This window comes from Acanthochromis polyacanthus, chromosome 23 (assembly GCF_021347895.1).
Source record: "Acanthochromis polyacanthus isolate Apoly-LR-REF ecotype Palm Island chromosome 23, KAUST_Apoly_ChrSc, whole genome shotgun sequence".
In the NCBI taxonomy this organism is placed as follows: Eukaryota; Metazoa; Chordata; class Actinopteri; family Pomacentridae; genus Acanthochromis; species Acanthochromis polyacanthus.
Window position 1 is genome coordinate 1,042,130 of NC_067135.1, and position 27,790 is coordinate 1,069,919.

The 27,790-nt window shown below is 45.3% G+C and overlaps 1 protein-coding gene and 1 long non-coding RNA gene across 5 annotated transcripts in view; one reads left to right on the plus strand and one right to left on the minus strand.

The window, feature by feature from the left end:
- The window catches only part of dachb (dachshund b), a 120,983-nt gene extending 98,035 nt beyond the window's left edge, over nt 1–22,948 (plus strand). The window contains exons 11-13 of one of the 4 annotated variants that reach the window (XM_051943669.1): nt 744–809; nt 6,504–6,586; nt 9,418–12,122. In XM_051943669.1, the coding sequence (XP_051799629.1) occupies nt 744–809; nt 6,504–6,553 (116 nt within the window). In that variant the 3' untranslated portion in view covers nt 6,554–6,586; nt 9,418–12,122. Of the gene's footprint in view, nt 1–743; nt 810–1,410; nt 2,636–6,503; nt 6,587–9,417; nt 12,123–21,628 lie in introns of those variants that run through there. The other 3 variants (XM_051943667.1, XM_051943671.1, XM_051943670.1) reach the window with 3 other exon arrangements.
- Nucleotides 16–3,095, minus strand: LOC127532295 (uncharacterized). Its single transcript, XR_007939664.1, has 3 exons — nt 2,785–3,095; nt 2,498–2,541; nt 16–361 (listed from the first exon to the last, which is right to left on the minus strand). It is a non-coding gene; the product is annotated as an uncharacterized LOC127532295 (long non-coding RNA).
- Nucleotides 22,949–27,790: the final 4,842 nt, after the last annotated feature.

Below are 27,790 nucleotides of genomic sequence, written 5' to 3' on the forward strand. Positions count from 1 at the left end.
GTCTGGTAGCGTGTTTAGCACTGTAAACTTTGAAAAGAGTCAGAGTGAAGTAGATCATCCAAAAATCTGTCAAAGGTTAGCATGTCGTCAAAAGAACGTGATGGTATACGATGCAGAATGAGCAGTGAAGATGGAAGCAAATGTCCCTTCAAATATTGTCTACCCAACACCTTCAGTGAGATGTCTAGTTGTGGTACTCTGTGGTATACTTTACCCTCTCCAAAATGGTGGTCACTAGGGAGGTGTTACTGCTGCTTCCAACACTGTATATGTGAACCAGAGACCTCCTTCTTCAGAGCTGGACTCTTTATCCTCCACAGCCTGCAGTCCTGGTTTGATTTTCTGTCTGTGATTCAATAACCTGACCAGAGAAGACAGTTTGAGAAAGGAGTGAAGGATGTCATGTATCCGATAGTATTATTATGGTGTGGACAGGCAGCTTCTCCACCATTCACACCCTGAGTTCATAAAGAAGGACTCTCAGCTAGAACTGAGGAGACTTCTGTAATGGAACGTAAGGATTGTTGTTGTTCAACAGATTGTGTTTCCACTCAGGTATTCCAGTTGGTTAACCAGCTGCATCATTATTACATTTTAGAGTCTTACATTTATCCTGTGCTGTTCTAGGTTTAACAAACATCTTGTGTCTACATGCTTTCAAAGAGGAAAACCCACAGCTGTACATGTAGTCGTGGGTTTGGTTTTATGACCCTCTGAGACTCTGTCTTCGTCTTTCATAACAGATGCTGCTGTAGCTGAGGACAAACCTGAACTTAATGGAAACCAGCAAGACAGCGGAGCTGTACAAGGTACCTGGAAACACCAACACACACATGACACCACGCACATGTGTGTTCAAAGGCACACACCAACACATGGTGGGCACATGTGTGCTTAGAGCAGACACACGGCCTCCCTTTGATGTGCACCTTAAAACTGTACATGTATGTTCAGATCCTCCACTGTTCATCTAACTAACGATAATTTATCATTCTTACACACAGCCGCAAGCTCAAAGGGAAATGTGTTTTTCCTCAACATGAGGAAGATTTTACAAGTAAATACAGGAAATATGCTAACTGGTTTGGTTGAATTATTTCTTGGATTGCAGTGTTAATTTTGGTAAATATAATTTAACTCATCAACTTCTAACATCACAGTTACATTCAGTAGATGCTCTTATCCAAAGTATCTGAGATGATGTAAGGTTGGTGGGACAGCTCTAAGGACACCACTGGACTACTGCTCCCTGACCAGGATTTGAACCACCGATCTCCTGTACCAGAGTCAGTGTTGGTCACTGAGTTAGCCAGCAATGGTCCCTTCAACATCCACATGAAAGTCCAGAGAGTCCACAACCATCAGATTCATGGAAATACTCAACATGTCAACCTTTCCACCCACTACCAGGACCTGGTTCCACTCTCACTACTTCTGAACACCTTCACTATGGGATGAAGCCAGAGTACCTGGTGAGAAGATACAAACCCCACAACACCTGAAGGACTCCAGGCTGACAGTCCATCCAGGACCATCCAGCTGTGAGGCAACAGTACAAACCGGCCATCTGACAAAGCTAACATCCAAGTACTAAACAGGCCCAGCCATGTTTAGCTTCTGAGATCAAACAAGATCCAGCGTTCTCTCAGTCTGCACCCATCAAACCTAAATATTTCCTTCTCCCAGTCTGCTGCTGGTACCTCCAACTTCCCCCAGATTAAAACCAAAGCTGTCATTTACAAAGACTGCACAATAATGCAGGTTCATTAACAGCTCTACAACAATCAGCTGCAGCAACACCGTCTATCTCTGGAAGCCCTCAAGTATGATTGACTACCACTAACTCCTGAACACCTGGACATCAGTCAACACATCCACCTCCTTCCTGTCATTCTAAACACACTCCATCTACAACCAGATAACTTCTTCAACACCTAGCTGTCCTCCTGAACCTACCAGCTTCTATCACAGTTCTGTCCAGACTCATGACAGTAATAAGAACTTCTACCTGCATCCTGTTCTCCAACTCCATCACAGCTCTAAACTGATCTGTCTACTCTCAAACTAGCTGCTGCCACCTCCAGTTTAAAAAAAAAAACTACGCTAAAGCCTGGCAGTAAATAACGACAGATCTACCACTTTGTTCCATCTAAAATACTGAACTCAAAGTTTCACCGTTTGCTGATGACATCCAGTTCTACATCTTCACCAGTCATCCATTTCAACTCTCACCAACTATTACAGAAATAAAGTCATGGTTTCAAACAGTTACACTACTTCCTTCCTCCTCATCCACGTATTCGTCACGTCCAGACTTTACTGCAACAATCATCTAGAAGACTCAAGAAACTTCAACACATCCAGAGTTCTGCTGTTTCTGTTTCTATCTGTGTCTTTCTCCATTTTATGTGTTCTTACCTACTTTTTGAAGCATCTCTGAGTGGCTACTATAAGCATTACTATTGCTAATCATGAAAAAATGTAAAGGTAAACTCACCTGATGATGTTACGGAGGCTTCTGTGCTGCAATGTTAATCCAAACTTTGAAAAACAGAAAAGGAAACAACAGTTTTATTTAGTCAATTCACAACTTTAATGTATTTCTGAACTTTTTTCCATTAAATACTGAATACTTCCCCTGACTCCATCATTATTATGATTATTATTATTACTGTTCTTTTCCTGACCAAACTTGGGATGTTGGCGACTGTCTCCTGTCCGGTGTCTGGCTAACCCTAACCCTATAAGGTGGCGTTTATGAACAGAAGTGTGTCACCAACTTACCAAAGAGGAGACTTTAGAAGCGACCTTCAGAACCAGGGGGAGAGTTGAGGTTTTTTCTCTGAATCCAGGAGGTAAACGTCACCCAAACCAGGAGCACAGTTCAGAAACACAGTTCAGCATGAATGTAAAAACAGTCCTGGAGGCTTTAAACAGCTTCCTGTTCATTGTGTGCAGAGGTGTGAAAGTTTAGTCTGATCTGAAGGAGACCAGGTTGGACTTTTCACCGTGTGAGGTGTTGGAACAGAGGAAAGTTGTGATGTAGTTACAGTGAGGTGAGCATTATTATTATTAGAGCAGCAGCATTAGCGTTAGCGTTAGCATGCGTGTGTCGTCGTCTCGCCACCAGCTGGGATCAGTCCTCCCTGACATTGAAACCTTCTCTTGAAGCCGTGTGTGTGTGTGTGTGTGTGTGTGTGTGTGTGTGTGTGTGTTTTGAAGTGAACATCTACAGAGTTGTGTGTTTGTGTTTGATCCACACTCTGGTGAGACAGGAACTCTAATTAGCTTCACTCCTCTTTAGACCCTTTTAGATCCCCTCTCTTCTGCAAGCCCAGCACAAACACACACACACACACAGTAACACACACACACCTGATTTCATTAATGTTGATTGGCCCAGTAGGACCTCCACACACACCTCTCCCCTGCCTCTCACCTTCCACTCTTAATTAACGAGTGCAGAAAAGTGCTGAACACAAAGAAAGACGTTAGAATCAGAACGAGAACGGAGGGAGGAAACGATAAGCAAGGGAGGGAATAAAAAGGAAAGATCTTTGGTTGTTGAAGAACTACTGGACTAATTGGAGGAGTTAGAAAATACAAAGAAGAGGATGAACGGAGGACAGACAGAGGGTTTACCAGTGGGCTGGACCTGAAGACAAGATATGTGTACAAACGTTGGCCCCGTCCATTCGAAGACGAAACGAGGTCTAAACGCATAAGTTTCTTGCCGAATCTGCGTATCATCCTCACGAAGACGGCGTTTTGGGGGTCTGTAAACGATCATTTTTGAAAACGGGTTCCAGAATGGAAAGATTTTGAAACGCCGTTTACGCAGCTCCGTGTGTACGGGCGATCCGCTGCTTTTCAGAAACGCTTGCGTCATAGTTTCGTATCTTCATTGATATGCATGCACCACATGCGGCCACGACAACAACAATGGCGGCGTACAGTGTAGCAAATGTGCTGATGAAGCTCTCTGTTTACAGCTTTTGCCACAAGTGCGCGTCCCCACAGTTTTTTTTCTTCTGTTTGCGCGTGTTTCCATCATATCGTAACAGCGCCCCTAGAGGTCTGACATGTGTTTTACAGCGTTTCCATGCGTATCGAGTGCATTCGTGTAGACGCACACAATTTCTGAGACGCCTTCGTCTTTATGGCGATCGTTTTGAAGCTGTTCAGCGTTTCGTCTTCGTGTGGACGGGGCCTTTAAAACACACTAAATACTGACTCTGTCTCCATTGTTTACCCTGAAATAGTCTCATGTTAAGAACTAACCGATTACAGACAAACACAAAAAGAACAAAAACGAGACACGAATGACACAAACGAGACAAAAAATGACGAAAACAGACAAACACAAGCGACACTAACAAAAACACAAAACAACAAAAATGAGAAACACATCAACAAATACAACAAAACACAAAACGACACAAATATGACAAGAAACACAAGTGGGACAAAAATAAAATGCAAAACAACAAAAATGAGTAGCAAAACGAAAAAAACGAGAAAAATGACAAACATCGGACAAAAAACAAAAACAGACAAAATATTCCACAAATGAGACACAAAACAACAAACAACACAAAAAAACAAAAAAATAGACAAAAAGTTACACAAATGACAGAAACAAGACCAAAAATTACAAAAGCTAGAAACTTGACAAACAACCTGTTCCCACGAGCAAGACAAGAGGGGAAAAAGGAAGAAGAGAAAAGATAAAAGATGAGTGGAAAAGAGAGTAAAACGAGAAAATAAACTAAATATACGCAGGAAGAAATGAAGGAAAAACTGCAATAAATCCACTGAATAGAGCTGGACAAAACAACGGGGTAGAAGAGGAAAGAAGAACTGAAGATGAAGGAGAGGAGGTCCTGGAAAGGAGGGCAGCAGAAGGAGGGATGAAAAATGTGACCTTGTTCCAGACCTGCTGACATTTAGTCCACCTGATGATACTGTTAACGAGGCGAACACAGGGCTAACAGACAGACTGTTAATGAGGCTAACACAGAGCTAACACAGAGCTAACACAGAGCTAACAGACAGACTGTTAATGAGGCTAACACAGGACAAACACAGGGCTAACACAGGGCTAACAGACAGACTGTTAATGAGGCTAACACAGAGCTAACACAGAGCTAACAGACAGACTGTTAATGAGGCTAACACAGGACAAACACAGGGCTAACACAGGGCTAACAGACAGACTGTTAACGAGGCTATCACAAGGCTAACACAGGGCTAACAGAGAGACTCTTGATGAGGCTAACACAGGGCTAACACAGGGCTAACAGAAAGACTCTTAACGAGGCTAACACAGGGCTAACAGACAGACTCTTAACAAGGCTAACACTGAGCTAACACAGGGCTAACAGAAAGACTCTTAACGAGGCTAACACAGGACTTACAGACAGACTGTTAACAAGGCTAACACGGAGCTAACACAGAGCTAACAGAGAAACTGTTAACAAGGCTAACAGGGAGCTAACACAGGGCTAACAGAAAGACTCTTAAAGACGCTAACACAGAGCTAACACAAGGCTAACAAAGAAACTGTTAATGAGGCTAACACAGAGCTAACACAGAGCTAACAGAGAAACTGTTAACAAGGCTAACACGGAGCTAACACAGGGCTAACAGAAAGACTCTTAAAGAGGCTAACACAGAGTTAACACAGGGCTAACAGAGAAACTGTTAACGAGGCTAACACAGAACTAACACAGAGCTAACAGAAACTGTTAACAAGGCTAACACGGAGCTAACACAGGGCTAACAGAAAGACTCTTAAAGAGGCTAACACAGAGTTAACACAGGGCTAACAGAGAAACTGCTAATGAGGCTAACACAGAGCTAACACAGGGCTAACAGAGAGAGACCCTTAATGAGGCTAACACAGAGCTAGCACAGAGCTAACAGAGACTGTTAAAGAGACTAACACAGGGCTAACACAGAGCTAACAGAGAGACTCTTAATGAGGCTAACACAGAGCTAACACAGGGCTAACACAGAGCTAACACAGAGCTAACACAGGGCTAACACAGGGCTAACACAGCGCTAACAGAGAGACTCTTAATGAGGCTAACACAGAGCTAACAGAGACTGTTAACGAGGCTAACAGAGGACTAACAGGACGAACAGAGGACTAACAGAGAGGTAACAGAGAGCTAAGGGGAAACAGAAAAACAGAAAATGACACAAAAGAAAACAAAAATGAGAGAAAAAATTACACAAATGACACAAACGAGACCAAAAATGAGAAAAGCGAGAAACTGGACAAACAACACAAGTGAGACAAAAAACACAAAACAACGAATAAAGCAAAAAACTAAAAGGCAAAAAACACAAGTGAGACAAAACGAAAACACAAGACGACACAAATAAGAAACAAAACGGCAAAAACCAACAAAAGTAGACAAAACATTAGAAAAACGAGACACTTCTGGTCTGATTGATTCCTAGATGTGTGACTGTTGTTCATGTTGATCACTTTAAAGAGGAGAACCTGAAGCAACACTTGAAGACGACTAGAAGAAGTCAGAGTTGAAGTCTGGAGGGATCAACACCACGACTCTGTAAGGTCAGTTTATAAAGCTGCTGCCTACAGGAGGAAAGAAAGGACGGCAGAGGACAGAGAGAAGAATGGGTCGGGATAAAAATAATACGAGGAGCAGATAGAGGACAGGATGCATGTAGAATAGAGGGATGAAAGAGGAGGACGGAGGAGTGATAAAAATAGGGAAGGGCAGGAGATGAGAGCGATGGAGAGGAGAGGAGGCAGGAATACCGAGATGAAAGAGAAAATTTAAGAAAGTTCTTCATTCTGACGCAGCGACACGACCGTCTGTTTGACATCTAAGAAACAAAACCACGGACAGAGGACGGAGGAGGAGGAGAGGAGAAAGAAGAGAGGATGTAGAGGTATCAGAAGGCAGGAGGAAGCAGGAGAGGGGAGCAGAGGGGAGTAGAGGGTAGGAGGGCAGCTTTATGGTTGCTGTTATGCAGAAATGTAAACACTTTGCAACGTTGGCAGAAAACAATGACACCGCAGGGAGAGGAAGGAAGGTGTGTTTCTGCTGGATGTGTGTGTGTGTGTGTGCATATGTGTGCATGTGTGTGCTGGGCGTGTTGTTGGCGTGTGCACATGCTCCTGTGTGGGCGGCTGCAGCTACAGCACTACGGGGAGCAGAAGGAGGCGACGGAGGTGAAAGAAACAAGGAGGGAGAGATGTGAGGTTTCTATCAAACAGACGAGACGTATTAAACTCCATTAAATAAAACTAAAAGCTGCATCCTGTTCAGGAATCATGATCAACGTATGAAGGAACGGGAGCTCCTCTACCTGGAAACACACACAGGAAGTCCTCAGTTTCATTGTTACATCAGAACTGGTTATGTGGAACTAGTTGATGAGTGGATGAATACGTCGTCACACGGCGCTATCAGAATGATGACGACGACACTGCAGCTCTTCTGGCAGAACTGGAGAAGATCAAGAAAGAGTGAGCTGAAGAGCAAGAACGCAAAGAGTGAGAGCAAAAGGCAGAAGAGGAGAGGATTCGAATGGAAAACATCTTGAGTGGCAATCCATTGATTAATTTGGCAGGGCAGCAACAGCAGATGAGCCAAACTTAGAATACTTGGGGCGGCATGGCTCAGTGGGTAGAGTGGCCGTCTTGCAACCTGAGGGTTGCCGGTTCAATCCTCGGCCCGTCGTGCTCATGTCGAGGTGTCCCTGAGCAAGACACCTAACTCCTGATTGCTCCTGGTGGGTCGTGGTTAGCACCTTGCATGGCAGCTTCCGACATCAGTGTGTGAATGTGTGTGTGAATGGGTGAATGTGACGTATCATGTAAAGCGCTTTGGGTACCTTGCAGGTGTAGTAAAGTGCTATATAAATACAGACCGTTTATCAGACGGCTTTGTTTCCATGCTCTGGTTGTACTCCGCCTTACTAACTTTTTGTTAGTGAATGTAGCACATTATGGCTCCTTCATTATGGCTCCCAGCGTAAGTCAGACTCTTCTGATGGAGTTCAGATTTATGACAAAAACCCCGTCATGCGGTGAAAATCGACTTATGTCACACCGTAGGAATGGAACTCTGACACAAGTCAGTTTTTGCCACAAGTTGAAACTCCATCCTACGAAATGCCGATGCAAGTCCTTGACTTGACTGTGTGACGACGTATTTGTCCACTCTGCTCACCAACTGGTTCCACGTAGCCAGTTCAGACTTATGCCGAAAATCAACTTACGTCTCGCCGTAGGAACGGAACGAGGACGTACGTGAAGGACTTACGCTGGAGTGACGGTGTGACCTAAGTTGATATTCGCCGTAAGTCGGAACTGAGAGCCATAATGAAGGACAAAAAGTTAGCGAATGTAGCACAATCCAAGGTGGAGTACAACCGGAGAATGGAAACAAAGCCGTCTGATAGCGTCGTGTGAGGACATATTCATCCGCTCCACTCATCAACTAGTTCCACATAACCAGTTCTGATGTAACGATGAAATGCTGGAGGTCGAGGACGTTATAAACTGAGGACTTCCTGTAGTTGTCATCAGTATGTGAATGTCTGGAGGTCATTAACAGTAACAGGAGTCTTTGTCATGGTGCCCATTGCTGCTAAACTCCAACAATGCTTTCTGTTTTAACTGCAGTCTGAATGACGCCTCCTCTGGTCTCTACAGGATTAAACAGGAAGAGGCTCCACCTGGTGGAACAACCAGGAACTACAGCTGATCTACATTTACTGACATCCTGTAGAGAATGCAGGTTTTCTCCATCTTCTAGGAATTGTGGACCTGAGTACATCCTACCCTCTAACACTACATTTCAGACAGTGTCCTACTGGAGTTTTACTACAAAGTTCCTGACCATCTGGAGAACATTGAGGAACAGCTTGGATGACAGGCTCATTTTTCTTAATGCAGTGCAGAGCAATTTATGTAACATTAACGTACTTGAAGCAGGTATTATCTACAACCATGCTGTCGGACTGCATCAGCAGACACTAAACATTTAATCACTCAGATCAGTTTAGGAGCAAATAAACTAGATCAGGAAATCCCTGGTTGGTTCAGCACAGTAAAAAAATGAGGGAAAACCCATTTGTGACTCCAAAAGGAAACATCTTAAGTCTCATTCAGGTAAAAACTACCAAGACGTGATGGAAAAACCACCAGCCTGACCAAACAATCATCCACAACCACTCAAATACGACAACAGCTTTTCCACTCTGATGCCCCCTACTGGTCTTGCAGTGCCAGTGCCAGAGTATGAGAAGGTTCTTGCCCTTCTAAATGTTCACTTCAGGTGTTTATCTGAACTATTATTGACAGCTAATCTAACCTGGGCTCGTCTGGAATCTAACAGACCTTACTGTCAGTTTCTTTGTGTTTCTGTCCAGAGTCCCGGCCGTTCCTGAAGACCCCCATGATGTTCTAGAGAGACAGACTCCGCCTCCAGAAACCCCGTCCCCCTTCCTACACAGAAGAACTCCACCAGCCCGCTTCCACGGCAACCATGGCTTCCACGGCGGCCGGGATCACCACGGCAACAACCTCCCCCGGCGGGATTCTGTCTTTGTTGCTACCGAACGACGAGACTACTAAGAGACGCTCCTCACCGGGACTCACCGTGGGGACATCGTCTCTCTGCTCTGTCTTCTACTTCTTTTTAGACAAACTTCACTCCGCTCATTCCTCTTTCTGTCCCTGGACTTTCATCATCCTTGTTTTGTTTGAAAACTGAGAATTTAGAAATCATTCCTGAGGAAGACGTAACCGGACGTTGGAGAACATCACCACGAGTCTTTGTAGGCAGACATGATTGGGAAACACCAGAGGACGAACTTTTTAAACGGTCCTCAGAGACTTTTCATTTACCTTCCATGGAAGTATCTTCAGCGCCCCCTGCTGGACGTGGACTCCCTGTGGATGGTTTTAATGTGACCGGAGGAGCTCAGAACCAGAACGAAGGGTTCTAAAAGACAAAAAAAAACAAAAACAAAAGGAGTGTTAAAAATGTTGGGAAGGAAAAAAACTGAAGAAAAAAGGAGGAAAACAAGTTGGGAGGCTATTTCTGTCTCTCATGTTTCATTCATTTCTTGTTTTTTTCCGTACAGGGACTGAGAAGAATGCATGGGAAAACTTTCTGTTGTCATTTGGCTTATTTTAACCTTCTCGTTACCTCCTCCTCCCTTCTCTTAGAAAACTCTGCTTCTTTTCTCTTTTCTTTATCTTTCTATAAAACAGCTCCACTCTTTTTTGCATGACTCCTCTCCTTTAGACTTGTTTTCTCGTGTTTTCCACCGCCTTCGTTTCCTCTCTGTAAGGAGGCATTACTCTGAAAATGTTGGATGCAGCTTTTCAATGTATGAAGTATTTTCTATCACCCTTAAAACCTGTGGAATCAGTTTATGAAACGACGGAAAAGTAAAAAAAATGACAAAGAAAGAAAAAAAAACAAAGCATTTTTTAATACAATGGAGTGATTTCTAGACACGATATTATCCTAAAGGTACGTTGAATTCTCTTCCTCCCCATCACCGGGGAGATGGACGACAGTTTCTGGTGTTTGTTCAGTCCCTCCACAATTTCACGGCGTTTTTCAAGATCTTTGTGACCTAAAATGCCTGAATTAATGGCAGCTTTTCTTAAAAAAAATTGCGATGTTTAACCATATTTGTTGCAATGAAATTGCGGGAGACAGTGACAATTACTAAAAAGTTGTGTATTTTTCAGCTTTTAGAACACTTTTCAGGATTTCAATTGACGATATTTATTCCTCCAACCAGAGCTGATGTGAGAACGTTCTTCCTACACCACCTTTTAGTCGCAGGAGCTTCAGGAGAAACCAGACGGACTTCTCTGGAAGATGCTTTTAGAGATGTCTTCCAGAGAAGTCGACAGGTTTCCACTGAAGCTCCTACGATCACCAGGACCTGGACGAGTTTATCAACCAACGGGCACCATGACAGAGACTTCTGTGGTCATTAATGACCTCCAACCAGCACTAATTTCTAGAATAACCAGAGTGTTTTTATTGTGAAACGACAGATTTAACCAAGCGATTTTTTTTTTCCTTTTAGTGAGCTCTTAATTCACGATAAATTTTTTTAATTCCAGTATCCAGTTCCTTGTTAGATCCACGATTAGACGACACAAATAAAACAAAAGCTAAAATCAGTCCCTCCAGGATTTTGCGAGTGTTTTTTCCAGATTGTTTCTCCCTAAAATCCCTGAATTCGCAGCAGCTTTTTGCATGTTTGGAGGTAGAAAAGTGTTTGTCAGTTGATGGTTTTCGTTTGTATTCCACCACAATATTCCTCGGGTGTAAAACAGTTTAGCTCTGCTTTGGTGAAGAACATCAGGGAATTGTTTTTCAGGTCTTTAGCAGTAATTTTTGTTGGTAAATGAGAGACATTAGAATAGGAAATGTCTGCATGTTCAGACCAGAAACAGGAAGTGAATTCGGTGACGTACGTGGGTTATGTTTGGACTGCTATGATTGGTGGAACTCACAGGAGGCGGGCTGAAATTAAGGAAAAGTTGTGGTGGTTGGTCTAAATTGGAAGGTTGCTCAGAATTCATGGAGATTGTTTGGATTTATGTGAATTCCTGGAAGGACTGACTGTTGAAATGAGAGGCAAAGCGCTCGGTTTGATTCAAATATTAAGACTTCCAACAACAGGTTAAACTCTAATTCAATGTTTTTCTTTTTTTGTTGGATTTGAGAACTCATCTGCAGCCGTTAGTTATTAAAAGTGCTGCAGGTGTGAAAATCGAGCACTCTGCTGCGACACCAAACACCAGAAACCTTTTATTCCCCTATTTTCTGACCTACTAAGAGTGCAGACTGTTGTGTTGAAGTTTTGTTTCTTCCACTGCGTGTTTTATTCGTTTATTTGTCGATTACTATTTGAAATGTGTACGGGAGGACCGAGGGAGGGCGGGGCTTAAAGGGATATTCTGTGTAGATAGAGACGACATTTGGCGTTTTTCTGGTTTTTATTTTTATTAAACTTCTTTATTATTTTTTCTCCTGATGATCTCTCAGTCTGTCACTGTTCTCTGGGTTTGAGCTGACTGCAAATATACAGTATTATAATGACTGCTGCCTCCTCTTCTTATTGGTTCATATATAGCTGATTTGATTAAATCAGTGAGTGCAGTTAACTGATTAATCATTAACAAGACGTGTGCATCACTGAGGAATGCCAGGCTACACACATGAAGGAAAATATCCATTATTAGTTCAGGCAAAGCTAACTAATATTTGAAAGGTGCTCTCACAATGTCGCCCAATGAACATCTGCAACCTTTTAATTTTGGATAAATATATCCCTGACTGAACTTTAAACACAAAACAAATGAAAAGCTTCCCAATGCAAAACTGACACAAGCAAAGAAAGACTGGAATTACTCAAAAATGACCTCATATAGCTGAAATTAACAGCAGATGCAAAATTAGTCTAATCTGATGCAGTCCATAAGAACTGTTGTTTTTTGCTTTAGATATTCAAATAGCAAATACATCTAGATCATGAATGTGTGTAAAAATGCTCCTTTCATTGTCTAGAACTTGTTCTGACCAACCACCTATCACACATGCTGATATGAGCCTTAAAGTTTACCCACAATGCACTGCATAAAAAGACTAAAACTTCTCTAAAGTGTTTTAAACATTGTCCAAAATGACCCAAAACTCGTCCATGCTGACTAAACTAAATTTGGTCCAAATTTGTCCACAATTACTGAAAATTTGTCTACCATGACAAAACCTTCTACCCAGAAGTCACTTTTTAAAGTTTTCTCTGATGAATTATCAGAAAACAGAAACACATCCAGGGAACCAATGGTTATTTCTTGGACTCTGTCATTGAACTGCTGCAGATTTACTGTTCAAACCACCATACATCCCATAATACTGATGCTCAATGTTAGTTACAGAGAAAATGAACAGAAAGGAGATTTATTCTTTAGAAAACAGTGAAAAAGTCCATCAGTTTCTCAAATCAAATCAAAGCTGCCATCTCGTAACATGTAGTTCTGTCTGACCGAGAACCCAAAAATATGAAATGTATTCAGAGGGAGGATGCTACAGATTATTCCATTTTAATTTGGCTGTTTTGCTTTAAAGTTACTTCATTCATTAAAATCCTGTGACTACAACAGAGAAACAGGTGGTTCCACAGTGACTGGAAACTGGCACAAAACTACACAGAAAATGTCCAAAATGACTCAAAAGTTGTTTCAGTTAGTCGAAACTAGTCGAAAATGACCTAAAAATCGTTGTAAATGACTGAAAATGAGTCCTTATTCTAATGATTCAGTGTTCAGACTGAGACACCTGGAGTGGATGTAAAACTGTCAAAATGACTCCAAAAATTGCTTAAAGTTAGTTAAAAATCATCCAAAATGACTCAAAAATAATCCAGAAACATTTGAAGCTTGTCTAAAGTGAATTTAAACTTGTTCAAAAAGACTTCAACATTGACAAAATGACTGAAAACTGTCCAAAAATAGTCAAAGTTTGTCCAAAATGGGTCAAAACTGTGCCTAAGATGTCAAAATTGTTGTTGTCAAAAATCAGTTTAAAAACGATGAATAAAATGTCCAAATGACCACAAAATGCCACGATTTAAATTGAGACACCTGGATGGATGTAAATTGATCTGGTGTCAGTTTTGTGTTCCTCCTCCTGAATGTCCTGGTTCTATCTGCTGGTGTCCATCTGGACCCACCTCTATGGACTTAAAGGACCAGTAACTCTGATAAATATATTTTTAACTTCTAATTTCCTTAGAATAATTTCCCATGCTGTGATAAGCGCTGACTGCTGTTTAACTACTGTTTAACCCAGAGCCTCAGACTGACTCTGTGATCCATCTGCTGATGATGTAAACAAACAACGTTGATTCTTATTTCTGATTCTTTGTGTCCAGACATCAGCAGTATACGGTGGCATTCTGCTGCTGTCTGAGGACTCCTCTCCGTAAACATCGGCTCTGTCCATTCAGACGCTGTATTTACTCTGCATTACCGGCTTAATGAGCTGAAGCTTCCCTCTCTAATGGATCTCCTCCTCTCCTCCTTCACTTCCATTCTCTCACCTCTTCCTCAATCACTCCCTCCGTCACTCTCCTGACCTTTGCTTTCCGTCCCTCTCATCTCCGTCTCCTCCTCCATCTCTCTCCCTTTACCAAATAGCTGATGTCACTTTTTCCATTTCCCCCTAATGGAGGCAGAAACTCAGAGCGATGGACGGCAGGAGCAGATGAAGAGGGATGGATGGGAGGAGAATGAGGAAACCAGGAGGGATGGATGGGAGGAGAAGGAGGAAACCAGGAGGGATGGATGGGAGGAGAATGAGGAAACCAGGAGGGATGGATGGGAGGAGAATGAGGAAACCAGAAGGGATGGATGGGAGGAGAATGAGGAAACCAGGAGGGAACCAGAAGGGATGGATGGGAGGAGAATGAGGAAACCAGAAGGGATGGATGGGAGGAGGAGACCAGGAGGGATGGATGGGAGGAGGAGGAGGGAACCAGGAGGGATGGATGGGAGGAGAATGAGGAGACCAGGAGGGATGGATGGGAGGAGAATGAGGAGACCAGAAGGGATGGATGGGAGGAGGAGACCAGGAGGGATGGATGGGAGGAGAAGGAGGAGGCCAGGAGGGATGGATGGAAGAAGGAGGAGGGAACCAGGAGGGATGGATGGAAGGAGAAGGAGGAGACCAGGAGGGATGGATGGAAGGAGATGGAGAAAACCAGGAGGGATGGATGGGAGGATAAAACCAGGAGGGATGGATGGGAGGAGAAGGAGGAGACCAGGAGGGATGGATGGAAGGAGAAGGAGGAGACCAGGAGGGATGGATGGGAGGAGAATGAGGAGACCAGGAGGGATGGATGGAAAGAGAAGGAGAAAACCAGGAGGGATGGATGGGAGGAGAAAACCAGGAGGGATGGATGGAAGGAGAAGGAGGAGACCAGGAGGGATGGATGGGAGGAGAAAACCAGGAGGGATGGATGGGAGGAGGAGGAGGGAACCAGGAGGGATGGATGGAAGGAGAAGGAGGAGACCAGGAGGGATGGATGGGAGGAGAATGAGGAAACCAGGAGGGAACCAGAAGGGATGAATGGGAGGAGAATGAGGAAACCAGAAGGGATGGATGGGAGGAGGAGGAGGGAACCAGAAGGGATGGATGGGAGGAGGAGGAGGGAACCAGGAGGGATGGATGGGAGGAGGAGGAGGGAACCAGGAGGGATGGATGGGAGGAGGAGGAGGGAACCAGAAGGGATGGATGGGAGGAGAATGAGGAAACCAGAAGGGATGGATGGGAGGAGGAGACCAGGAGGGATGGATGGGAGGAGAATGAGGAGACCAGGAGGGATGGATGGGAGGAGAATGAGGAAACCAGAAGGGATGGATGGGAGGAGGAGACCAGGAGGGATGGATGGGAGGAGAATGAGGAGACCAGGAGGGATGGATGGGAGGAGAATGAGGAAACCAGAAGGGATGGATGGGAGGAGGAGACCAGGAGGGATGGATGGGAGGAGAAGGAGGAGACCAGGAGGGATGGATGGAAGAAGGAGGAGGAGACCAGGAGGGATGGATGGAAGGAGAAGGAGAAAACCAGGAGGGATGGATGGGAGGAGAATGAGGAAACCAGAAGGGATGGATGGGAGGAGGAGACCAGGAGGGATGGATGGGAGGAGAATGAGGAAACCAGAAGGGATGGATGGGAGGAGGAGACCAGGAGGGATGGATGGGAGGAGAAGGAGGAGACCAGGAGGGATGGATGGAAGAAGGAGGAGGAGACCAGGAGGGATGGATGGAAGGAGAAGGAGAAAACCAGGAGGGATGGATGGGAGGAGAAGGAGGGAACCAGAAGGGATGGATGGGAGGAGAAGGAGAAAACCAGGAGGGATGGATGGGAGGAGAAGGAGAAAACCAGGAGGGATGGATGGGAGGAGGAGACCAGGAGGGATGGATGGGAGGAGGAGGAGGGAACCAGAAGGGATGGATGGGAGGAGAATGAGGAAACCAGGAGGGATGGATGGGAGGAGAATGAGGAAACCAGGAGGGATGGATGGAAGGAGAAGGAGGAGACCAGGAGGATGGATGGAAGGAGAAGGAGAAAACCAGGAGGGATGGATGGGAGGAGAAGGAGAAAACCAGGAGGGATGGATGGGAGGAGAAGGAGAAAACCAGGAGGGATGGATGGGAGGAGGAGACCAGGAGGGATGGATGGGAGGAGGAGGAGGGAACCAGGAGGGATTGATGGAAGGAGAAGGAGGAGACCAGGAGGGATGGATGGGAGGAGAAGGAGGAGACCAGGAGGAAACCAGGAGGGATGGATGGAAGGAGAAGGAGGAAACCAAGAGGGATGGATGGGAGGATAAAACCAGGAGGGATGGATGGGAGGAGAATGAGGAAACCAGGAGGGATGGATGGAAGGACAAGGAGGAGACCAGGAGGGATGGATGGAAGGAGAAGGAGGGAACCAGGAGGGATGGATGGAAGGAGAAGGAGGAGACCAGGAGGGATGGATGGGAGGAGAAGGAGGAGACCAGGAGGGATGGATGGAAGGAGAAGGAGGAGACCAGGAGGGATGGATGGGAGGAGAATGAGGAGACCAGGAGGGATGGATGGGAGCAGAAGGAGAAAACCAGGAGGGATGGATGGGAGGAGGAGGAGGGAACCAGGAGGGATGGATGGAAGGAGAAGGAGGAGACCAGGAGGGATGGATGGAAGGAGAAGGAGAAAACCAGGAGGGATGGATGGGAGGAGGAGGAGGGAACCAGAAGGGATGGATGGGAGGAGGAGACCAGGAGGGATGGATGGGAGGAGAATGAGGAAACCAAGAGGGATGGATGGGAGGAGAATGAGGAAACCAGGAGGGATGGATGGAAGGAGAAGGAGGAGACCAGGAGGGATGGATGGAAGGAGAAGGAGGAGACCAGGAGGGATGGATGGAAGGAGAAGGAGAAAACCAGGAGGGATGGATGGGAGGAGAAGGAGAAAACCAGGAGGGATGGATGGGAGGAGAATGAGGAAACCAGGAGGGATGGATGGGAGGAGAGGGATGGATGGGAGGAGAAGGAGAAAACCAGGAGGGATGGATGGGAGGAGGAGACCAGGAGGGATGGATGGGAGGAGGAGGAGGAGACCAGGAGGAAACCAGGAGGGATGGATGGAAGGAGGAGGAGGGAACCAGGAGGGATGGATGGGAGGAGAAGGAGGAGACCAGGAGGGATGGATGGGAGGAGAAGGAGGAGACCAGGAGGAAACCAGGAGGGATGGATGGAAGGAGGAGGAGGGAACCAGGAGGGATGGATGGGAGGAGAAGGAGGAGACCAGGAGGGATGGATGGGAGGAGAAGGAGGAGACCAGGAGGAAACCAGGAGGGATGGATGGAAGGAGGAGGAGGGAACCAGGAGGGATGGATGGGAGGAGAAGGAGGAGACCAGGAGGGATGAATGGGAGGAGAAGGAGAAAACCAGGAGGGATGGATGGGAGGAGAATGAGGAGACCAGGAGGGATGAATGGGAGGAGAAGGAGAAAACCAGGAGGGATGGATGGAAGGAGAAGGAGGAGACCAGAAGGGATGGATGGGAGGAGGAGGAGGAGACCAGGAGGGATGGATGGAAGGAGAAGGAGGAGACCAGGAGGGATGGATGGGAGGAGAATGAGGAGACCAGGAGGGATGGATGGGAGCAGAAGGAGAAAACCAGGAGGGATGGATGGGAGGAGGAGGAGGGAACCAGGAGGGATGGATGGAAGGAGAAGGAGGAGACCAGGAGGGATGGATGGAAGGAGAAGGAGAAAACCAGGAGGGATGGATGGGAGGAGGAGGAGGGAACCAGAAGGGATGGATGGGAGGAGGAGACCAGGAGGGATGGATGGGAGGAGAATGAGGAAACCAAGAGGGATGGATGGGAGGAGAATGAGGAAACCAGGAGGGATGGATGGAAGGAGAAGGAGGAGACCAGGAGGGATGGATGGAAGGAGAAGGAGGAGACCAGGAGGGATGGATGGAAGGAGAAGGAGAAAACCAGGAGGGATGGATGGGAGGAGAAGGAGAAAACCAGGAGGGATGGATGGGAGGAGAATGAGGAAACCAGGAGGGATGGATGGGAGGAGAGGGATGGATGGGAGGAGAAGGAGAAAACCAGGAGGGATGGATGGGAGGAGGAGACCAGGAGGGATGGATGGGAGGAGGAGGAGGAGACCAGGAGGAAACCAGGAGGGATGGATGGAAGGAGGAGGAGGGAACCAGGAGGGATGGATGGGAGGAGAAGGAGGAGACCAGGAGGGATGGATGGGAGGAGAAGGAGGAGACCAGGAGGAAACCAGGAGGGATGGATGGAAGGAGGAGGAGGGAACCAGGAGGGATGGATGGGAGGAGAAGGAGGAGACCAGGAGGGGATGGATGGGAGGAGAAGGAGGAGACCAGGAGGAAACCAGGAGGGATGGATGGAAGGAGGAGGAGGGAACCAGGAGGGATGGATGGGAGGAGAAGGAGGAGACCAGGAGGGATGAATGGGAGGAGAAGGAGAAAACCAGGAGGGATGGATGGGAGGAGAATGAGGAGACCAGGAGGGATGAATGGTAGGAGAAGGAGAAAACCAGGAGGGATGGATGGAAGGAGAAGGAGGAGACCAGAAGGGATGGATGGGAGGAGGAGGAGGAAACCAGAAGGGATGGAAAGGCAACTGGCCGGGAAAACAGATTGAAGAATCCCAGAGAGGATGTGGAGAAAATGGAGGTAAAAGTAAAAACATAAAAATGAAGATAAATGAAGGAGAACAGGTAGAGAGACAGCAGAGGGTGATGGGGAACACTGACCCTTCAGGAAAAGTTTAATTATCGATTTAAAAAGAATAAATCTACCAGAAAAAACAGCTGGTGCTCCATCCAACAGGTCCCTTCAAAATAAAATCATTTCCTGTTGACCAGAAAAGCAGCAAAACACGCTGAGACGAAGGAAATATAACGAGCAAAACAACTAAAAATCCACCTGAGAGGAAAATAACTGAGAACTGAATACAGAAACACAAACTCAAACTACCTACATGTTTTATTGGCACTTTTAAGATCAGTCACATCAATTTATTGTAGCAAAGGAGGAGGAGGAGAAAGGAAGTAGGTCCTCACAAGTGTGGTGGGCAGCAGTGTGTGCGTTGATGACCTCCTCCAGCCGTCTGATAATGAGCTTTAATTCAAAACAAAAAAGTATAAAATCACACTTCTATTAAGTCCTACTAAGATCACTGATATTCCTGCTTCATATGAACATGTCTGCATTTATAGACATTATTCTACAAAATAAATCTGTCATTTCTTTGTATAAACAGCTAACTGATGAAATAGTTTGTTCCCATAAAAAGCTGCTCAGGATTTCATTTAGTCCACTGATGAATGTCAAATAGAAAAGATTTTCTCTTTTCACAGTTGAATAAATATGATTAAATGCAGTACTGATGGTTAAAATGTGGAAAAGTGATAGAAAACAGCCAGAGTTCTAAAAATATTTGGTTCCAAACGGTGTAAATCTGACATTTAAACGTCTTATTTGACACTTTTTAACTGCAGCCTTCCAGCTAGCATGTAGTGTAGCCTGGATGGGAGGCGTTCCTGGAGCATCCGTAAATGACTGTATCTGTCATTAAACAGGTGTTTAGAAACTGGTGACTCAATATAGTTTCAGATTGAATAATTTTGTAAATAGTTAGTCTGAATTGAGGTAGATTAATGACGACTAATTAGCAGCTGGTTATTACGGAGTGGATGGAATCACAGTAAAACCAACATGATCGACTGGTTTACTGACATTTTATAGAAAGATTCACTCAGAAAATTTCAAAAACAACTCACATAGATAAAATATTTGGTTTCAAACTGTGGAAATCTGACATTAGAACACCTTATTTAGCTCTTTTAAAAATAGTTTCTGATCAAACACCTGTCTGAGTGGAGTGGTTTCTGTGTCTGTTTGTGGTAGTTTTGTGTCTGTTTGTGGTAGTTTTGTGTCTCTTTGTGGTTGTTTTGTGTCTGTTTGTGGTAGTTTTGTGACTTCCTTCACCGTTCACAACTTTCTTGTGTGGTTATCCGTTAGTTAATAAATATTATAAAATGCTGAACAGAGTTTTTATCGTACAACAACAAACAATGGAAGAGCTTTTGTGCTACAGATAACTAGTCTCTCTTCTGCCCCTTAGTGGACACCTTTCCTCACACAGGACAGGTCAGTGAGTGTGTAAACGCTGTCTGTAGTAATAAACCAAACGAGTGTGAGCAGATGTGAGGCTTTAAATCAGTGTTTACTCTGAACAGGAAGTTGAGCGTTCTCCTACTGATCTGCTGCGACAGTAAACGCCTCGTCCTCCGTGTCTCTCATTCGCTTTGTCCTTCTCCCTTTCAGTTTCACCCACATGCGTGTACAAACACACACACGATGACTAGAATACATCCACACACACTGACAGTAAACAGTTGTCATTGGTCGGCATCAGTCGTTTATTCCTGGTGGAGCGAGGGATTTGTTTTTGTTCTTCCTGTCATTTGCCCATTTCACTTGATGGATGGAGGGTGGTGACGCACAACACCTGCCACACACGCACGCACGCACGCACGCACGCACGCACGCACGCACGCACGCACGCACGCACGCACGCACACACGCACGCACGCACACATTACTGAAGTCCTGCTTTGGGTATTTTTGGTAAAAGAATTTCAAACTAATGTTGCTGCTTCTAAAAATAAAAAAGTATAAATGAGTTCAGAAACCAGTCTCCCTTTAAACTGTGAATGATTCAGACCCTGAAAACTACAATATTCCACTTTTATTGGTTGATAGAAGAATTAAAGAAGAGCAGAGTTTTAACCCTTGCAGACCCACCTCTGTCCTCCAGGACACATCCTGACTTAAAACAACATAAACGAGACACAAACTTTTAAAACCAGACGGACAAACTCAGTGTACCTCCTCAGCTTTTCTATGCAGAAAGGACCATGGATCTGATGTGGTCTGAACTGCACCTCAGTCAGAAATGAATACTTAATCATCGCTACACTGGACTCTGCAGGCTTCATAAAATAATGACTGAATACAGACACATATTCAGATTAATGCTCTGAGCAGCTCCTATAAGCTGGTATACTGAGAACACAGGCTTGTATTTTGAATTAATCGTTCATTTGTTGTGACAAAAACAAAGAGCCAGAGTTTGTGATCTAGAGTTTCCAGTTAATGATGGCCCTGATGCAGTAATCTGTTCTTTTTCAGTGTTTCACTCTAAAATTACACTTTTTCTACTGGTAAAAAGCAGAATTATTTTATAGATAAAAATGTGGTTATTCATGACTGAAAACGGTCAATATTTGTCTCGTTTTACAGATTTTTCCTGTTTTGTTAAATCACAGATATCTAGTAAAATCACATGAAAAATATTTTAATTTACAAGTTAATTGTGCAAAAACAGGCTAAAAATGTTCAGTACTATCACCAGTTTTCCTGTAATAAGTCAGATATTGTCTGTAAGTCAGTAAGTAAAGCTGTACTCATCTTCTAGTGGAACATGAGGACGTTTTCTGTCTGTTTGAAAGGTAAAACTGGAGTCCTGGCGGTGGATAAACGACGATGAAGCCAGAGGAAAAGGCAGACAAACACAGACGCTGACGTAAACACAGACAACAGGATGTGGAAGAACTATTCCTGGGGGTGGGAATGTGTGTGGCCCAACGGCATCATGGGAATAAAAGTCTCTAACTGGACACAAACCCAGACTAGAAAAAGCATCTTTTAGTGTTTTTTCCAAACAGAGAGCAGCTTGGCAGGAGGACGAACACTTGACCAGAGGGAGGAACGTGAGAAAGACGGAGGAATTAAAATAACTGTGAGAAGAAATGGATCTGCAGGGACAGAGATGTTGGAGCTGGACGTTCCTCTGACCTCTACAGAGACAGCAGCAGCAGCAACAGCAGCCTTTAATCTGAAAAGCAGATGGACAGGAAGGACAGCAATCTTGTGCTGTCCGTCCACCTCTCTGGAAGAGGGAGAACTTCATTTGGCTAATCTTTGTTGTGGTCCTCTTTCATCCAAATAAAGCTCAGGCTGAGGAGGAACAGCAGAAGTAAAGGGAGTTTGGCCGAGCTGCGTTCTTTCAATGCCAGGAATCACTTTGAATGGAGCTGAAAGGAAGAAGTTAGCGCCGCTCGACTTTGGACTAAAAACTTTCCTAATTTGTCTAATTATTTAGGAGGATCTCATCAAGCTGAAGCCTCAAAGAGCGACTCAACAACCTAGTTTAGCTTCAAGACTAGTTAAAAACACAATAAAACTAAAACAGGCAGTAAACGTAGAGTTAAACACATCTGACAGATGATTTAAGATGATTTTAGAGGACAGAACCCCTACATTTCACCATCTAATGGTGGAAATAAATGAATAAATACCCCAAGAAAAGGAAAATCTGGACTAATGTGCAGTTAATTAATGTTTATTTATCTATAAACTGACTGAAAATCAATAGAAATGCCCATTTTATTCTCTATTTTCAAATACAATGTCATAAATCATGTGCAGATTTAAATATCTGATCATTTATGGCACATAAAATCATTTATAAATGTAAACATTTTGGCATCTGGTCGGGTATTTCTTCTGATGAATGAATCAGTTAAATGTTTTATTGAATTTCCTGTAACCTGACTAATTAAAGCTCTACCTGTAATTGATTTAGAACGTTAATCCCATCCAAACATCCAGCTAACTGTTGGGCATTTTGGCTCAAATAAATAAATAAAAAGAGAAAATAATGACCTGTACATCAAGTTTTTAATTAACTGTGCTGAGAAACTACAATTCCATCTGAGAAGATTTAATTCCAGTTTTGACTGAAGGTGTGATTTAAAGGGCAGCAGTTCATTATTATTATTATTATTATTATTATTATTACTATTGTTGTTGTTGTTGTTATTACTGTTGATTTATCTGTTATTTTCTTCAAATTTGTTGAACCAAAAGTAAAAAACATCAATAAGTTTTTGAAAAAGGTCAAATTCCAGCATCCCAACTAAGGCTCTAAATATCTCACATGAAGTGGAATAAAAGAGATCAAATCAGACTTTCATCATGGAGTATTTGGCTTTTCTGCTTAATAAGTGATTAAAACAATTCAATCAGTAATAATTATGATTTAATGATTTATAAACAATGAGTCAGATTTAAGGATGAAACAAACAGAGAAGTAACCAGGATATTTCCTGGATGAGGAGGGTTAAAGACAGGCTACAGACAGAGCTACAGACAGGGTTACAGTCAGAGCTACAGACAGGGTTACAGACAGAGCTACAGACAGGGTTACAGACAGAGCTACAGACAGGGCTACAGACAGGGTTACAGACAGAGCTACAGACAGGGCTACAGACAGGGCTACAGACAGGCTACAGACAGAGCTACAGACAGGGTTACAGACAGAGCTACAGACAGAGCTACAGACAGGGCTACAGACAGGCTACAGACAGAGCTACAGACAGGGTTACAGTCAGGGCTACAGACAGGCTACAGACAGAGCTACAGACAGGGTTACAGACAGAGCTACAGACAGAGCTACAGACAGGGCTACAGACAGGCTACAGACAGAGCTACAGACAGGGTTACAGACAGAGCTACAGACAGGGTTACAGACAGGGCTACAGACAGGGCTACAGCCAGGGCTACAGACAGGGTTACAGACAGGCTACAGACAGAGCTACAGACAGGGTTACAGACAGGGCTACAGACAGGGCTACAGACAGAATTACAGACAGGGTTACAGACAGGGCTACAGACAGGGCTACAGACAGGCTACAGACAGAGCTACAGACAGGGTTACAGACAGGGCTACAGACAGGGTTACAGACAGGGCTACAGACAGAATTACAGACAGGGTTACAGACAGGGCTACAGACAGGGCTACAGACAGGCTACAGACAGAGCTACAGACAGGGTTACAGACAGGGCTACAGACAGAATTACAGACAGGGTTACAGACAGGGCTACAGACAGGGCTACAGAAATGGCTACAGACAGAGCTACAGACAGGGTTACAGACAGGGTTACAAACAGGGCTACAGACAGGCTACAGACAGGGCTACAGACAGAGCTACAGACAGGGTTACAGACAGGGCTACAGAAAGTATTACAGTCAGGGCTACAGACAGGGTTACAGACAGGGCTACAGACAGGGTTACAGACAGGCTACAGACAGGGTTACAAACAGGGCTACAGACAGGCTACAGACAGGGCTACAGACAGGGTTACAGTCAGGGCTACAGACAGGCTACAGACAGAGCTACAGAGAGGGTTACAGACAGAGCTACAGAAAGGGCTACAGCCAGGGCTACAGACAGGGCTACAGACAGGCTACAGACAGAGCTACAGACAGGGTTACAGACAGAGCTACAGACAGGGCTACAGACAGGGCTACAGACAGGGCTACAGACAGAGCTACAGACAGAATTACAGACAGGGTTACAGACAGGGCTACAGACAGGCTACAGACAGAGCTACAGACAGGGTTACAGACAGGGCTACAGACAGGGTTACAGACAGGGCTACAGACAGGGCTACAGACAGGGTTACAGACAGGGTTACAAACAGGGCTACAGACAGGCTACAGACAGGCTACAGACAGGGCTACAGACAGGGCTACAGACAGGGTTACAGACAGGCTACAGACAGGGCTACAGAAAGGGTTACAGTCAGGGTTACAGACAGGCTTCAGACAGGGCTACAGACAGGGCTACAGACAGACTACAGACAGGGCTACAGACAGGGTTGAAGACAGGGCTACAGAAAGGGTTACAGACAGTCTACAGACAGGCCAACAGACAGGGCTACCTACAGAGCTACAGACAGGCTACAGACAGGCTACAGAAGAAACTACAGACAGGCTACAGACAGGGTTAAAGACAGGGCTACAGACAGGGTTACAGACAGGGTTAAAGACAGAGCTACAGACAGGTTACAGACAGGCTACAGACAGGGCTACGGACAGGGCTACAGACAGGCTACAGACAGTTCTACAGACAAGGCTAAAGACAGGGCTACAGACAGGCTACAGACAGTGTTACAGACAGGGCTACAGACAGGGCTACAGACAGACTACGGACAGGCTACAGTCAGGGTTACAGACAGGGCTACAGACAGGGTTAAAGACAGGGCTACAGACAGTGTTACAGACAGGGCTACAGACAGGGCTACAGACAGGCTACAGACAGGCTACAGACAGAGCTAGAGACAGACTACAGACAGGGCTACAGACAGGGTTAAAGACAGGGCTACAGACAGGCTACAGACAGAGCTACAGACAGGGCTACAGACAGGGCTACAGACAGGGCTACAGACAGGCTACAGACAGAGTTACAGACAGGGCTACAGACAGGGTTACAGACAGGGCTACAGACAGGGTTAAAGACAGGGCTACAGACAGGCTACAGACAGAGCTACAGACAGGGCTACAGACAGGGCTACAGACAGGGCTACGGACAGGCTACAGACAGGGCTCCAGACAGGGTTAAAGACAGTGCTACAGACAGGCTACAGACAGAGCTAGAGACAGACTACAGACAGGCTACAGACAGAGCTACAGACAGGGCTACAGACAGAATTACAGACAGACTACAGACAGGCTACAGACAGGGCTACAGACAGGCTACAGACAGAGCTACAGACAGGGTTACAGACAGGGCTACATACAGGGCTACAGACAGAGCTACAGACAGACTACAGACAGGCTACAGACAGGGCTACAGACAGGGCTACGGACAGGCTACAGACAGGGCTACAGACAGGGCTACAGACAGGGTTAAAGACAGGGCTACAGACAGGCTACAGACAGAGCTAGAGACAGACTACAGACAGGCTACAGACAGGGCTACAGACAGGGCTACGGACAGGCTACAGACAGGGCTACAGACAGGGCTACAGACAGGGTTAAAGACAGGGCTACAGACAGGCTACAGACAGACTACAGACAGGCTACAGACAGGGCTACAGACAGGGCTACGGACAGGCTACAGACAGGGCTACAGACAGGGCTACAGACAGGGTTAAAGACAGGGCTACAGACAGGCTACAGACAGAGCTAGAGACAGACTACAGACAGGCTACAGACAGGGCTACAGACAGAATTACAGACAGACTACAGACAGAGCTAGAGACAGACTACAGACAGGCTACAGACAGAGCTACAGACAGGGCTACAGACACGGCTACAGACAGGACTACAGACAGGGCTACAGACAGAGCTACAGACAGGCTACAGACAGGGCTACAGACAGGGCTACAGACAGAATTACAGACAGACTATAGACAGGCTACAGACAGGGCTACAGACAGGCTACAGACAGAGCTACAGACAGGGTTACAGACAGGGCTACACACAGGGCTACAGACAGGGCTACATACAGGGCTACAGACAGAGCTACAGACAGAGCTACAGACAAGGCTACAGACAGGGCTACAGCCAGGGCTACAGCCAGGGCTACATACAGGGCTACAGACAGACTACAGACAGAATTACAGACAGGGTTACAGACAGGGCTACAGACAGGGCTACAGACAGGGTTACAGACAGGGTTACAGACAGGCTACAGACAGGGTTACAAACAGGGCTACAGACAGGCTACAGACAGGCTACAGACAGAGCTACAGACAGGGTTACAGGCAGGGCTACAGACAGGGCTACAGACAGACTACAGACAGAGCTACATAAAGGCTACAGACAGGGCTACAGACAGTCTACAGACAGACTACAGACAGGGCTACGGACAGAGCTACAGACAGGCTACAGACAGGGCTACAGACAGGGCTACAGACAGGGCTGAATGTGAGCTGTAGAAGGTGTTATGTGTCGTCCTCAGGTCTGTTCTACGATGTTTCACAGCCTAAACGTGTTAAAGGTCAGCTGTTATTAATAGGAGGCCCTGAGGACGATGTGACGCCGTGTTTCTATGCAAATGACGGCCAGCGTGAAGCTTGCATGTCACACCTTTCTGCTCTAAATGCCACGTTTCTCCCGTTAGTGTCCATGCCGGTTGTCCTCACGGGGCTCCAGGCTCGGGGTGCGTTTGGAAACATCACCCCACGCTCCCTTCACTGGCTTCTACATGAATGGTTTGATTATTCTGTTAATTCACCTCCATTCTGCTTTTCTGCACATCAGAAGGACAGTAAATCATCTGCCGTATGATCCTCTGATTGCACAGTAAACATTTCACCCGGCAACATTTTGATGTTAGAACATGACAAAAAAACAGAAACAAACAGAAAATGACCAAAAAATGTTACAAAAAGACAAGAAATGGGACAAAGACAACCAAAACAAACAGAAAATTAAATAAAAATACAGAGAGAAACTAAAGTTTCACTGGGTGACGTTTTTGAACAAAATTTGAGCTGAAACAGAATTTTCTAAAAAGGTAGGAAAGGTGTCCAAACCAGTATTTTCTGCTTTTGTTGGCTTCAGATGTGTTTCTGCTGCTCTGATTTAAATGTTCTGATCTAGTGCTGCAACAACAAATGGATAAAATGGACGATTAAATGATCGTTAGTTGCAGCCCTGCTCTGATCATCCTTTCTGGAGATGACATTTTCTGATTCCTGTCTCTGACTGGGTCAGTCCATGAAGAACCCATCGGTCCAGACCTCCTCAGAACCAGATGATCCTTTATCTGCAGGAAGACGTGGAAAGCTCGGCCTTCATTCTCTGAGTATTTTCAGAT